Source organism: Castor canadensis, chromosome 11, assembly GCF_047511655.1.
Source record: "Castor canadensis chromosome 11, mCasCan1.hap1v2, whole genome shotgun sequence".
NCBI classification, from domain to species: Eukaryota; Metazoa; Chordata; class Mammalia; order Rodentia; family Castoridae; genus Castor; species Castor canadensis.
The window spans coordinates 132860139-132875181 of record NC_133396.1 but is presented as its reverse complement, the minus strand read 5'-3'; the positions used below and the strand labels follow the sequence as shown (position 1 = coordinate 132875181).

At 35.1% G+C, this 15043-nt stretch overlaps 1 protein-coding gene across 9 annotated transcripts in view; it reads left to right on the top strand.

Moving 5' to 3' along the window:
• The first annotated feature begins 905 nt into the window (after nucleotides 1–905).
• The window catches only part of Ptprc (protein tyrosine phosphatase receptor type C), a 115126-nt gene continuing 100988 nt past the window's right edge, over nucleotides 906–15043 (top strand). For 8 of the 9 annotated variants that reach the window (XM_020154010.2, XM_020154009.2, XM_074048697.1 and 5 more), the window contains exons 1-2: nucleotides 1260–1392; nucleotides 1473–1590. In XM_020154010.2, coding sequence (XP_020009599.1) covers nucleotides 1518–1590 — 73 coding nt within the window. In that variant the 5' untranslated portion in view covers nucleotides 1260–1392; nucleotides 1473–1517. Of the gene's footprint in view, nucleotides 1047–1259; nucleotides 1393–1472; nucleotides 1591–15043 lie in introns of those variants that run through there. The other variant, XM_074048693.1, reaches the window with a different exon arrangement.

Below are 15043 nucleotides of genomic sequence, written 5' to 3'. Positions count from 1 at the left end.
AGTGATAATAATAAAATAAAATAATAACCATAACTGAAATCCATTAAAATGCTTTTACCAAGAGATTAAGCTGTGAGTTTCTTTCTTCTTTCCTTCCTTTCTTTCTTTCTGGGTAGTACTGGGGTTTGAACTCATGGTCTTACATTTGCTAGCCAGGCGCTCTACCACATGAACCACTCTGCCAACCCCATGAGTTTATTTCCATGTGAACACACAGAATTACAAATTTGACTCTGTAGCTCCTAGCAGCCAAAGTAAGAATAAAACAAATCAACTTGTAAAACCCAAAATTTATTTACATGAATAAAAAAACCCCTATTATAATTCCTAACTAGAGATTGTAGAGTTACAGCGAAGGCTCTGTCTGCCTAACAAGTTCCCAATGCATTATCTGTAGTTGACATGGCGAGTTGCACATGTGTGTACTTTTATTTTTAGATGCATGTAGAGAGTATAATAAGGATAACAATTCATTTAGTTGCATTGCTAAATTCATAGTAGTTTTTGGCTGGTAAGTCTCTTCTCATTCAATGGACTTATTAAGAACACATCAGAACATAGAAGCATTGAATCAATTTCCTCTTTTATTTATCAAAAAGGCTGGGAAAGATTTATGAGAAAAAGAGAAAAGGTTGACTGTTGTAGAAGTCATCACTTGGTTTCATTGCTTTTCCTTCCTTCATCAATAGCTCAAAGACTATCCTGATTCACAGAAGCATTAATTTTTGGAAGTGGGATTTGTTAAAGTGGACATGGCATTCTGATTCCGTTTCTAACCTCACAAAGATATGTGTAAAGGACCTGGAGGAAACAGTTCAACTTTCTGAGGGTACTTTGCATAGGAAATGGGTTTTACTGTTAGAAGTGTCATCTCACTAGGGTTCCAACGGCCTTATGGCAAATGGTGCTGCTTCTCAAAAATAACCAGAAAGGTTCACTTGATCATGTTAATAAATCAAACTCAGGTCTTCTCTGCAAGTTCAGTTACTGTGTCATCTTGCCAACAGTTTTTGTACCCAGGCTGAATTTGTTTTAACATCTCTTATGTAAGAAAATTATTGATAGTTTGGAGGGATTTATAATTTTTTAAAAAGAAAAATTTAAAGGAGTGTTATTTATGTAGTTAGGAACATTTTCCTTGAGAGAAAAGTCTTCTAAAAGACTTAGCATAATTACTTGAATTAAGGAAGTAAGATGCCATTGCACTAACTTTGAACGATTTTTTTTTTTTTTTACTTCCTGCAAAGAGGACCCTTTACAGTATTTTTGGAGAAGTTAGTAAAACCGAATCTGACATCACCACCTAGAGCAGTGCATGTAGCTAGCGAGTGGTTTGTTCTTAGGATAGCAGAGGAGGAAACTACTCCCTGTCCGATAAGGCAGCAGTGAAGAGTATGCATTCATTTCTTTTATTTTTGATTTGGTTTTACAGAGAAGAATATTTAGAGAGATAACCATTCTTTTGCTTTCAGGAGGACACGCATGCTGTTTCTTAAGGATTCAGCTGATTTCCAGATATGACCATGTACTTGTGGCTTAAACTTCTGGCATTTGGTTTTGCCTTTCTGGACACAGAAGTATTTGTTACAGGTAAGCAGGAGAATACTAATTTTTCCTTTATTTTTTTCTTCCTTTTGGGGTAATATGGGTTGGAAAGAAATATTACAAAGAAGTTGTGTTGGGGACTGAACGTGATAAGAATTGTCAAGGTTGTTGCAGCTCAGTGAGACAGGGCCTGTTGTGTGACAGAACACATTGTTTCTGTTTTTGGAATTTCTTTCTTTTTGTGGGACTAGGGTTTGAACTCAGGGCTTCACTCTTGTAAAGCAGGCACTCTGGCGCTTGAGCAGAAACAGAACAGGCCTGTTTCTGTTTAAAAAGGCATAAATGTCTGAGGAAAAGAATCACAATTTAAAAGGAAGATATTATCCATATTTTTATTTGCAAACTATTGAAAGATATTGCAAAAGCAACATTATTACTTTATCCCCATGACTTGAAAATGAGTTTCTGAAAGTCTGAGGAATTGTTTAATAGCGAAACGAATCGGTTTCTATGCTTTTAACAAAAAAAATGTGTTATTAAAAATCGTACATAGGTTTGGTTGCATGTAAGCCACTCCCTCTTTTGGGACAGGAGTTTTCCTCCTCAAATTTTGATTACAACTGAAATATTTTGTTAAGCGCTTACGAATATAATGGTTCAGAAATCCATTGGGTATTTAATGAAATAATAGCTTTCTGTATCTTCTTATCACAGAATGTATTTTCCATCAAACTTTAGCTCCTTGCTAACGGCTTTTATAAGTTTTTGCTTTGGGAGTTCAAATGCAGCCACCGCCCTTCCTGGGTGATGGGTAAATATCACAACCTTGGGCAGGTAGAAAAATTTAAATTTTTAAGAACCATGCAAATGCTATATCCTTCAGGGATACTAATTGAACATGCGTACCTCTTTAAGTTTGAAATCTTTGTACACTTATTATCTGTTCAATCAATATTTCTTGAACTGTTTTGGTTTGGGCCATGATTTATTAAATATAACTAATGAGTAGATATTTCCTATTTCTCCTTATGATATAAAATCTGAAAACTATTTTTATTATTAAAAAGACTTTGGAAATGGAATCTTTGAAGAAATTCCAATTCTTTTTTCAAAAGGAAAAATTGTTTTAAAAATCTTGTTTATTGGAATTTACTTTGAAAAAAATATTTTGAAGTTTACCTCTCTCATTTCCTCTGAAAGACAGGGCAGTAGCTACAATCTGACATGCATATTGTCAATTTATGCTTAGGGTGATCAGTAAGGGTGGAAAGAAAAGCAGTGTCAGATAAGATATTTTGTTGTGTTTTTATTATAAAAGTGGATTTAAAAAAATCCATACAAGATTTTAAGCATTGTCATAGTATACAGAATATCTGTTAAATTGCCATCTCTGTAAAGATCTTTTTGTCATAAAAAAGGCAAATTGCAAAGACTAATAATTTTAATAAGGTGATCTATGTCTATCATCCTAAATCAGAACATATTTACACTAAAAATTCCTTCTCAGAAAATATATGAAAGCATCTCTAAATGACTATAAAGAAATACTAAAATATTTTGTAGGTCACAGAGTAAATTACCATAAAAATTTCAAATCAGTCTATTGTTTTTCCACCATAAGTGACAACTTTGAATTCATGATCTTTGAATATAATATAATTCAGAATTAACTTTGCTGAATAATTTATGTTATAAATAAATGGGCATATATATATATATATATATATAGAGAGAGAGAGAGAGAGAGAGAGACAGAGACAGAGAGAGAGGCAGAGAGAGACAGAGAGAGATTGAGTTCAATTGCTCACATTATCCTGAAGATAAACACTTTTAGAAAAGGCATTAATAGTCCTCCTGAATATGTACTTACTTTTGAAAAAAAAAATTTAATTATTTGTACCGGCTAACATTGTTTATTGTTCCAAGAGACATTTTGTGATTTGATGTATAATTTGGGAAGTTATTAATGCCATAAATTATATGTTTTTTTAAGCAAACAAATGAGTTAAACTTCTTTTTTGTGTTAAAGTTAATGTAGAGTAAATAAACTTTTGGGGAGAAAATTATATTGCACATTCTAAAAGCATGAATGTGGAAGACACATCAATGGATAAATATACACTCCACTCAGATAGTTTACTTAATCTGTAAAACACACATGCAGAGAAGGTGAAAGTCAGGGTTTATCGGGGCAACAGCAATGCTGGGCTCAGTGTTACACAAAAGTTTCTTATATCCTCTGTAAAGGAGGAGAAATTTTTCTCTTCCTACTCTTCACTGTGCCTTTTTGTCATGACAATTGGGAACTAAAACTTTATTCAAATTTTCTAAATAGTTTGAGGGCACAAGGAGGGTTTAGGAACTTCAGGTGGCAGTGAGTGGTTCTTCAGTTCTAATAAATGTGTAATGCCAGGCGAAGCCAGTGCTCCATGGCCTAGCAGTTCAGAGTATTGGAATTATGCTATGTGAAGTGTGCCATTAGTTATGTTATGAGTCATACCAGCTAAGACTCATTTCCTGATACTTTTTCATTTTCCATCCACGTTAAAAAAATCTCATGCTACAAACATGTACATCTCCTTGCAGATCATAGCCAATCAATGCAAGCTATTTAATTGATTTTAATAAATAATCCTGTCACATAGTGCTAAATACACTATAACTTAAGAGATTCTGGGATGTGAGAATGATAATATTCCGACTGAAAACTTTTCTGTGACCCTGATCATTGCTTGAATTTGAAAGGCATTTTGTTACAAGAAAGATAAGGGGATGTTGGGCAGGAGCTAGAGGTCTAAATTTCTTTTCTCTCTCTCTCTCTCTCTTTCTCAGCATAAATACACACATGACCAGAGTGGTTTAGCTTGAGCTGGGTTCCTTGTTTATTCTAGTTGATATCTTTTCATCGGTGACAAGTGACTGTGTGGGCATGCAGATATTTCCATGGTGTTCACCTTCATATACCTACCTATATAGAGACATAGATGCTAGTTACTATATCATTTGTCTCTTCACTATTTCTCCATATTTATCTACCTTTTAGATGTTGGGGTTCCTTGAGCCTTGAGTGGTTTTGTTCTTGTTTTCTACAGAGTAGGTTGATTAACTTTACCTTATGTGTTGGTGACCCTAATACCCTATCTCCCAAACTAATCTCTTAGAATTCCTAACATGACCTTTTCCATGCTCCCCACACTCCTCAACTTCTGCTTTTATAACCTCCAAGGTCTCCTCCATCTTAATTCATGGCTTTCTCATTTTTCATATGCAATATTGCAATCCATTCCTGATCAATCTGAAGTCATATCCTTTCTTTATATATTCTGCACCTTAAAAAATAATGGGAGAAATCCTGATATTTTCTCATCATTTTTGATATAAATTTTAACCTTGCCAGAGCAACTGGATCCACTAACACACTGACAGCGGGGGATGGAAGTGGACAGAGATCTTTTTTCTTTTATGGCTGGTTAAATGCAAACAAGCAGGAAGTGGGTTCAATAAAGCCTCCAAGCCTTTAGGACTCTGTGCAAATCCTATCTCCTCTCTGACATTCTCTTTTGTCACTCTTACCTTAAAATATCTCCACTGAAATTGGATACTTATTAACCTCCTTTCTTTGACATTATTCAAGCACTATTTTAATTGTTGCTGATGACTGTGGTGGTGTGTGAGGCAGTGGATGTATTGCCATTGCACCCTGTGTGAAAGAAGAAACTATGTTATATGCATCTGTGTGATTCTTACTAGGCACTGCATAAAGAATGGATTTTCTTGATACAACTGAAGATTGTAGTTATGAAGGAGAAGGAGGAGGAGAAAACCCTCAGAAAGGGACGTCAGAGAGTATGAGCAAAAACTTAGCAAGAGTCAAGTTCAGAGGATGGGCAGAGATGGTGGAAAACTTTGGCACGATTAGATGAAATAATTTTCTATCTAGATGTTTACAGGCTTCATCCTCTTTCTTGCTATGTCATTAGTTCATCTCCTTATCTCACTTCTTGTTGGGAAATAATCTCCTGACTTCTTAAAAATCCACCATTTGAAAATCTTGTTTGAAAGTAGGAAGTGGAGAGGAAAACACTTGGCTAGCAGTGTTTTCAGTGGAATCAGAGCCTTGCAAATGCTGGTTGAGACACTGAGAATACTGCTGTGGGATTATTTTCAAGGGTAGATGGAAGAAGGCGTGCACACAGAAGGTTTCAGAGTCTGGGAATCTTTTCTTACTAAATACTTCAATCTGAGTAGATAACGAGTAAAGATGTGTAGTCAGGTTGATTCATTTTGTTAGTGATCACAATGTTAGTGGAGACAAAGTTTCACGTTCAGTACATGGCTACATAGCTCGGTGTGGGACCGAGAAAGGAGTTTTCATCATCCATTTACTTCTAGTCATCATAAGATTACAAATTTATGTAAGTAGAAAAAATGGAATAGAATTTTAACTCATCTTAAAACTTAAATCCAGTTTAGTCTAAATATTTTTGTCAGTCCTAGACATCCAGCCCCATAGCAATGGTCTAGTACCAAGGGCTCAGTCCTATGGCTTCCACATCATGAAGATAGACACTCTTTAGAAAATGATAGCAGGAAAAAATGAAATAATTCAGAATATTCACTTAGCAATATGATATGTTGTCTACTTCTATAACATGCCCAAATACACAGAAATAAGTTATAGTAATCACTGAATCTTGTGTACATTGATCTAAATGATACTTAGATTTAAAAATATCTAATTATTACCTAAAGCTTTAATCTGCATCCCTTTTTATATGTCAATGTATTACTTCAAACTCTGTCAGTAAAGCCTCAGAATGACAGCTGCACACAGAAAATTGTGTGAATTAAAAAAGAATTAAGAATAAGAAAGTTTATTTCCGATTCTCTCATCCATGACAAGCATAAGTATACATAAAGTCAACGTTAGCAAAATAGATGGCATCTTCTATGTCCATTCGTAGTGCCTTCAAGCTGTTCATTTCTAAAAGATAATCAGCAAGATTGTTAATATTTTTATTAGATTCTTTACTATAGATCCAAGCTAAAACAAATACAAAACTGTTCTGTGATTCTTGGCTGTATATATTTAAAACTGTCATTTCCTGATAAAAATGAGAGGCATCCAAAGTGAAAAAGCTAATTCACTGGGAATTTAATTTTTCCCTTGTATATTGCATTCATGATAAAACTATAATTATAATGCAATGATACTAGAGTGAAAAATATAATCGCCCATATATTTAAAAAATAACTTTTCACTAAAATTTGACAACTGGCAGAAAATTATCAACTCTCCAAAACGGTGACCTGCTAACACTGGGTAGAAGGCAAGAGCCAAGGGAAACACGGCATGACACTCATAGGTATTCAGATTTGACAAGTTGGGGGCTAGTGGAGTGGCTCAAGTGGTAGAACACCTGCCTATCAAGCATGAGAGCCTTGTACCATAAGTTCAAATCCTAATACCACAAAAAAAAGGAAGAAATTGAACAGTTGGAAAAGTGAATTTAGTGAAAATCACTGATAGACAAATAGAAATTTTCTGCATTTTAACTTAAAAAATTTTCTCTGATAGTCAAGAAGTTAGAGAAACCTATATAAATAGCAATGGTGCTAAAAGCCACTATCAAAGAGAAGATGTATGGCCACTATATTTTAAATATCCCCACTTAAAGGAAAAAATACCCAACAATTTGCTTACCAACAAAAATATTAAGCATAATAGGAAATGAAGCAGGAACCATTCCATGTTGGTCAGCATTTGGAATAAGAAATAATTTAGAAATTTTGTGCTATGGATTGTCTAATGTCCATCACTTTCCATCTTGGAGATGCAGTTCTGTTTTCTGTAAATTAGTGTGAGCATTGCAGGTGTTATTTACAAAAACACTCTGCAAACTGTGAGATGGTCTGAAAAGCTGTACATCACAATCACAGGATCCCATGAAGTCACATTTGCATTGAATGACATGTGATTCCAAATCATACCTCTTTGTATGGGAGACTGGGAGAAGATGAAGAGACAGTTTAGCGATGGATGGCAGAGGAATAAACTCTTAGAGATCTTTGATTTCCTTTATACTTTGCTTGCTCCTCTTTGAGGGATCTTTCAAGCTTCTCTGAATTCTACTGCCAAAACATTTTGTAAACCCACTGCCTTCTGCAGCTCATTACTAGGGATTCTTGCCATTTTTTGTTTAAAAAAAAATAGCCTGAAATCTTATTTACCATCCATTCCTACCGTGCCCATACTTAACGATTGCCAGTGTGATTCAGGTAAAAGGCAAAACTTTTATTTGCATGTTCCCTCCTTTAATAGCTCCCTAGGGGGAAGAGAATACTTTGAAATGAAGTGATTTTGAAAATAATGACATTTTGACTCAAGTTTTATGAAAATGAACATTTTGTTAGAATATACCAATACCTATGAGTTTTTCTTGAATTGAAGAAAAAATATCTCCAATTTTTTAATTCCTTGAGTATTTATATAACTTAACTAAGTAATTGCCAGTTTTTTCACTTTGCTGAGCTAATACTCAACAGAATCACTTTTCTTAATTTTTACAGTTGTGCTATTATAATGAATCAATCTGATCCACACCAAATTATGCTGATAATAGCTTATGCCTCTGGGAATTTTATTTTGTGGTCATTATTGTTCTAAGTCTAATTTTACTTGTCAAACAATAAAGATCAGAATTTTTAAAAAATGTTTTAATTTTCTTCAGCCAGAAATATTCCTGCTGCTGTTTTAATTACTGCTATTTTTAAATTTGTTTCTGCAGATCAATGTTACATGAATGATAATATAATACAATTCTTTCTAACTTACATTGAGCAGTGTTAGCTGCCCTCAAATATATGTTGTGTTGCTATTTCTATCAGTAGCATTCATTTTGAGATTGAGAATTCTTTCATGGTATTCATTTTGAAATTTTTAAGATGGAGTTTTGAGTTCCAAATGAGTTTAAAAATATTTGCAGGATTGTTAAATAGTCCAGAATCATTGTGCTTAATTCTCTTTCATTTGTATGGTGTTCTGATTAGCATATGCATCTTTACCAAGTTCTTATTCTTTGGTGGAACAACATGAAAATGAAGGGCTAGCTTAGTAAGTTAAAGAGCTCTCAGTGTAAAATGGTGGGCAGGAAGGTGTCAAATCACCTTACTTTAAGGGCTTCTGTGTATCAGTAAAAATAAAAGCAATTAGCACTGCTCACACAATTCTAATTGAATCCATCCACATTTCCCCAGGTTTGTCTTTCTGCCTTGTGACATATGCTATTCTATTGTAACTTGCATTTTCCTTAAAATATATTTTCCTGTCTCTAAACTGTTGACCATACTGTCTTTTCTTCCTTCAACACTTTTTTTCCTTACAATTGAACAAATTATAATTCTTCATAATTTAGTTTAAAAGTCATGTCCCCTCGGCAGCTCCTTTCCCCCATTACTTCCCCTGACTTTCGCCCCTTCCAAGTCTGGATAGGTGATCTGCTGCTGGGAGGATCCCTTGAACAGCCCTCTTGCAGTGTTCGGTACTAGGCTGCCTTGTAGTAGCTGGTGATCTCACCCAGTTTGTCACTGAGTCTCTCCTTGGTCACCACCACCTGTCAGTCCCTGGCACATGCTTGCTGAATGAATGGTCTATGAGGATGACCAGTCCTGTATGTAGAAAGTACTTACTGACACATATAAGTAATATTAATTTTGTCCTTTTATTCTTGTCATTCAAGTAAATGATGAAATTACATAGAGTCTTTGCTGCCATTTTGTTTCTCTCTCTTTTGATCACACACTATGCATAAAATTTCATAGCCCAATTCTTTTCTAAGTAAACCATAATTAATCTAGACAATTTGATATATATAGAAATGTGTAAATAGGCAAACAAAAATTCAGATTCCTAGTAGTCAAGATCTAAGATCTTTCTGAATATTTTATATGACCGGGTCAGTTAAATCTTCATTTACTTGTTAGCTGACTAATTTATTTGATGAATAAGTAGTTATTGATGCATGTTTTCTCCGTGCCATGCACTGAGAATACCACACTCCTTGCCGAGCCTCATATGGCAACAGCTGCATGAAATGGGTTTTTAATCTTCCAAATTCTCCACCAGCACCCCAAAGTCCCTCAAATTATTAATATACCTTGCTGCAGATAATTATTGGTGGTGATAATCTTCAATAAATTATAAGTAAAAAGTTAGTATTTAAAAATCTAGATGTAATATGCTAAGTAAAATCTCTACTGTCCTTAAGACTACCTCTATCGTATAATACTTCATGGTTTTCTGCAGAACTTTCAGTTATAGACGTCCTGGAGTTGCCTCTGAGTTGTGTAGGTTATTGTTAGACATTTTAGAAATAAAAGTAGTAGACAAAAAATGGATTATACAAAGCCCTAATTTGTTTGTTTTGTGATTTATTCTGCAGAGAAAGTATTTATGCGGAAATAAAAGTTAAAATATTCATCCACACACCACACACATAGATCCTAGGCTTTTCTGGTGGTTTTTCAGAATAATTTCCCAAAGTCAATACCTTGTGACAAATGGGGAATGAGTGGGGCAAGGGATGGCATTTGACCTGGGTTTCTCTGATTCTCCATCTATTCTTTCCCACTGGGTCAATCAGTCTTATTAGTGCTCAGCCTGATGTTGTGGTAATTGCAGACGTGTTCATGATGGTGGGCAAGGGCAGAAACAGTCCGAGGCTGTGGGTGTGAAATCAGCATTGAAGTTCCGTTCACCTGATTTGGGAGTCATTGAGCACCAAGCCTCTTCTGTAACTCCATCAAGATCTAATTCACTAGACACCACACCTCTTTTCTAAAAAGCAGAAACAGGACTGACAGAATGGCCCAAGTGGTACTTGCCTAGCAAGTGTGAGGCTCTGAGTTCAAACTCCAGGATTAAAAAAAAAAAGCTTCAAAAAGCAAAGCAACATATGTGATTCATTTGTTTTTACCATAAATGTTTATAGTACCCAAATAATGCAAAAGTGATATACTACAATTATTTTGAAAAGGAAGCAAATGAGGTAGAGGGCTGAGTCTGTCATGAGGTGAGTGATACCATGGGAAGAATGGATTTTCCCTCAGCTAATTTGTTTTTGATATTACATAAAGTGAAAGCCATTGAATAATTCACCAAAGTACTTAATTTTTTGTTTCAAAGCACAAGGGAAGTAACTTGACCTTTGTTAACTACTTTGATCATGGAAAACATATCAGATTCTTATCTGATGAGAGGAAGGGTAGATACCAGATAATCTTCTCATAGTCATCCAAGGGGCCTGTTAAATCAATATTACCCTTTTCTCTTCACGGACAACTCAGTCAAGCTTCAGGGAAAGTAAAAAATATGTTTATTGCTCACTTAATAGGATAAATATGGACTGCCAATCAGATAATTCAGGTCCAATAGTCTACTTTGACTCCTTAGGTATAGATTTCCAAGTGTCCCTTCAGTTTCTAAAAGCAGATTTTATCTTACACATAATAAGCCTTAGATATTTCTATTTGTCAATGATCTGTGTTTTTATGATCTCAATTTACTTATTGATATTTTAGGTATAGTCATCATGTATAATGGCTAAGAAAAATCCAGCAAAGCACAAGTTTTGACTGTGGGAGGAAGCGATATAAGGGCAGATGATAAGCAAAAGAAAAGGGTAGGAAGCTGATGAGAACAATGCTTGAAATGTTGGATTCAGACAAGCTCTTCCTTTTCAGTACTGATGAAGTCAGTCTTTGACCTCTCACCAAGATTCCACTCCAAGCCTGTCAACCTTAAAACACTGTGGAAACTATCTTTCAGAGCCTCAGTTCTCCTCAGAGATAAAATGAGAATAACAACAAGAAATATTAAAAGAGATGGTGATTTACCACTGCCTGATCAGTGGTTTATACAGCCCTTACTGTGTGCCAGAAACTGTTCTAAAAAAGAAATAGCAGCCATTTTCATGAAAGTTATAGCTTCTCAAGGAGAGACAACAAACAAAAAACCAAACAAATGAACAAGAAAAATTCAGATGTTTATAAGTACTATAAAAAAAATGAAACAGTCTAATATGTTAGAGATATTTATGGGTGAATGCTTCTTTAGACACAGCAATCAAGGAATGTCTCCTTGAAGATGTATCACTGAACCACTTGTTGGCTGATGTAAGTGGAAGAGCAGTGTGAAGAAGTGCAAAGGCCCTGTGGAAAAACCAAACATATTAGTGGGTTCAAGGCACAGAAGGTGTGAGGTGCCTTATCCTGGTAGCTAAAACTGTATGCTTGGTGGGGAGGTTAAAACTTAAGCAGGAGGCAGGTTTATAGGACCCTGTTGGAAAGGAAAAGAATCCAAATTTAACTGTATGTGTAGGAAGAGAAGGCTTAACCTTATTCCCCTGTAAAGAGACTGCTCTGGTTGCTGTGAAGAGAAGAGATTTGGCTTAAATCATTGCCTATAGCAAGTTGAACAGGTGGGAGGAAGAGAAGGGATAGTATTCTGGACTCAGTTTAGCAATAAAGATGGAAAAAAAGGAGATTTATGTAGAGTCAAGAAAAGTTGCTGCACAAACGAGACACAGACAGTATAGAAAATGAGTTTTCCCATGAGTTCCTGGGATGGGAAGAGCCAAGCCAGGGGTAAGCAGTGACAGGTTCTGTTCTATTTCTGAATGCTGTGTTTTCATTAGGCATCCAAGTAGACAGAGATGTCAGGAAGTCCATTGGAAATAAGAGTCTGGGCTCATTAACGATGTCTGATGGGTGTGGATTTTGTAGTCATTGTGCAGATGGAATTTTAAGTTAATGACTGAACGTGAGAGTGGGAGGAAGGAAATGTTCAGGTGGAGAAGAGTGGAGGACCTAATTTCAAGTTCTCTGGAACACTTCAGATTTAGAGGGGTCACGAGGAGGGATCAGGACAAACAGAAAAATGAAAGAGAGCAGAGGAGTGTGAAGGATTTAGCACATTATGGGGTGGATAGTGACAACTTAGAAAATTACTCTCAAAAATCCAAGTTCATGTCTCCTCTTGAAAGACCAAACAGTGATTGTGAACATCCTAATTACTGGCAAAATGTCTCTTTAACTTTAATATTTCACGAAAGTAATGAAGAAGGAATTTACAACAATGGAATAATTAAATATCTTCAAGTAATATATGACTTGCTAGCTCAGTTGCTAAAAATTAGAAAGTCACAACATCACATAATTTGTTTCAGTCAAAACTATAAAACACTTTGAGCAACTATGACTTAGAAGTTTAGCTGAAATTATTTTGAAACAGTAATGTTCTGTTGAATCCCTCAGTGGCATGTATTTTGTTTTGCTGTATGCTGATAAAAATACTTACAATACTATTAAAGCCAAGACTTGGACAGGTTGGGGGTTTTTTGCAAGTTTGTTGGTTACATAAAGACTTATTTTTAAGTCAAATTTTAAATGTTCCGCTTCTTTGAGAAATTGGAAAAATCAATCGATTATCAGCTTGGTAGATATTTTGCAGGAGTTAATATTCTTGATAACTGTAAAGCATAAGTCCTTACATGTATGATATATAATGTATGTATACATGTTTATGTTTATTTGATTTGGGTTTGTTAGATTTTCATAAGGGAAATTTTTTCTTTTAGAGCAGCACAACTTATTTTTGTACTGACTGGTAATTAACCAATAAGAAAATAGTTTGCTAAACTGAAAAATACAGGGCTTAGCACATGCCCGGCACCTTTCTCAACATATTCCATTGCTACCTCGCTTAATGTAAGTTTACAAATCATCGCAAACTTTAGCTTCTGAGTGCCTTTAATTTAAGAAATGTGCCAACTTACATTTCTAGATACTTCTGAAATTTACTGGTTATCATACTTGAAAGGAAATAATTATATTTAATTTTCCTTGTTCCAGTATTAGATACTAAAATTGAGGAAGAAGAAATCCAGAAAGGAAGCAACGTTGAATACCCTCTGTGTGTCTGGTGGTCTCAACTGCTTTATGCACACTATTTGATTCAGCCTTAGAGTTGTTTGTACATTTTGTTTCTTATTCTTAGGATTATTAAACAAATGTATAGACAATACTTCACCATTGGTTTTATTTTATTTTTTACCTTTTTTTCTTTTTTGTGGTACTGGAGATGAACTGCAGGGCCTTGTACCCGCTAAGGAAGGGCTCTTCTGAGCTGCAACCCCCTTCCCCAGCCCCTTGTCACTAAATTTAATAAGAGAAGCATAATTATGCTTAATTTCAAAGAAAAAGTAATCTAGTTACTATTGATACATATCTTGAATTATAGTATTTTTCTTCAGTTGAAAATAGGCAAGACAGATGTTTTGGCTAGTTTACTATGATCTCATATTGAAAAGGCCCAGGAGAAAGTCATGTAGTTTTCTTTTCCTACCCCTACTTCATCGTCATGTAACTATAAAGGAGCAATTTAAGCATATCTGTTTACTCTTCATTTAAAAGAATAAATATGAGAGAAAGAGTGGGAAGAGGGAAATATTGAGAGAACATGTGCCAGTTTAATGTAGATGGTAGGCTAGTAGGAAATAGATAATCAAGTATATTGTCTATTAACTGGAACTGAAAGCAGAGTGTTGTATGCAGCCAGGTGCGTGCATGAGCAGCAGAACGCTCAAAACCTCAGTAAACCCAAGTAATCTATATTCAGATGTACTAGCTTAACTGAGTGAACAAATATCACTTTTTGCCCATTGTCTCAATGATAACATTTTAAAAGAAGGAAATATTCCATTGAAATGAAAGAGGAATCAGCATCCTTTAAATGTAAACAGCTGTGATGGTTCCTTGCTGAATGGCAACTGTGGAGCAGATGGAACCACAAGTCCATCTAGAGGCTCAAGAAAGGGGAGGGCCTCAAACTCAGGAAGATGAAAGATTCATTCAGCTTGACCTATAAGAGGAAATCACCAAAGCCTTAGAAATGGCCAAGTTTTCCTTTTCTGAGAATAGAAAGTGCTGTGCTGGGGGGCTCTAGAAGTCATGGATGAAAGAGAATATTAGGAATCTTAGCTCCTGGCTAGTGAGAGCACAAAGACAAGAGAACCTCACAGTTCGGGAATGCTACATAAGGAGCACGTCAAAGATGGGAAATAAGAACGATAAAAACACTATGAGTTGTTAGATGTAACATTTGTGCCCGTTTTGTCACATTCTGTGTTTAGGAACTTGGTGAAAGTAAAGATATTTGCTCCTAATATCAATTTGACTATTATCTATTCTCAGCTACCTTAATACATCAATTTTCAAGAAGAGAAAAAAGTGCATTTTGCTCAAAGAAATCCAAATGACTCTTCTTGTTATCCTCAACTGAATACAATCTTGCAAGCAACATTATAATATTTCTGCTTCTAAACACAGGCTGATTATCAAAAACGAATGTGAAAGCATTTCATAAAGTATAATAAAATGGAATAATATAAGGGATTGTTAGGTTATTTTTTAAGCATTTAGAAAACTATAAAGAAGCGCA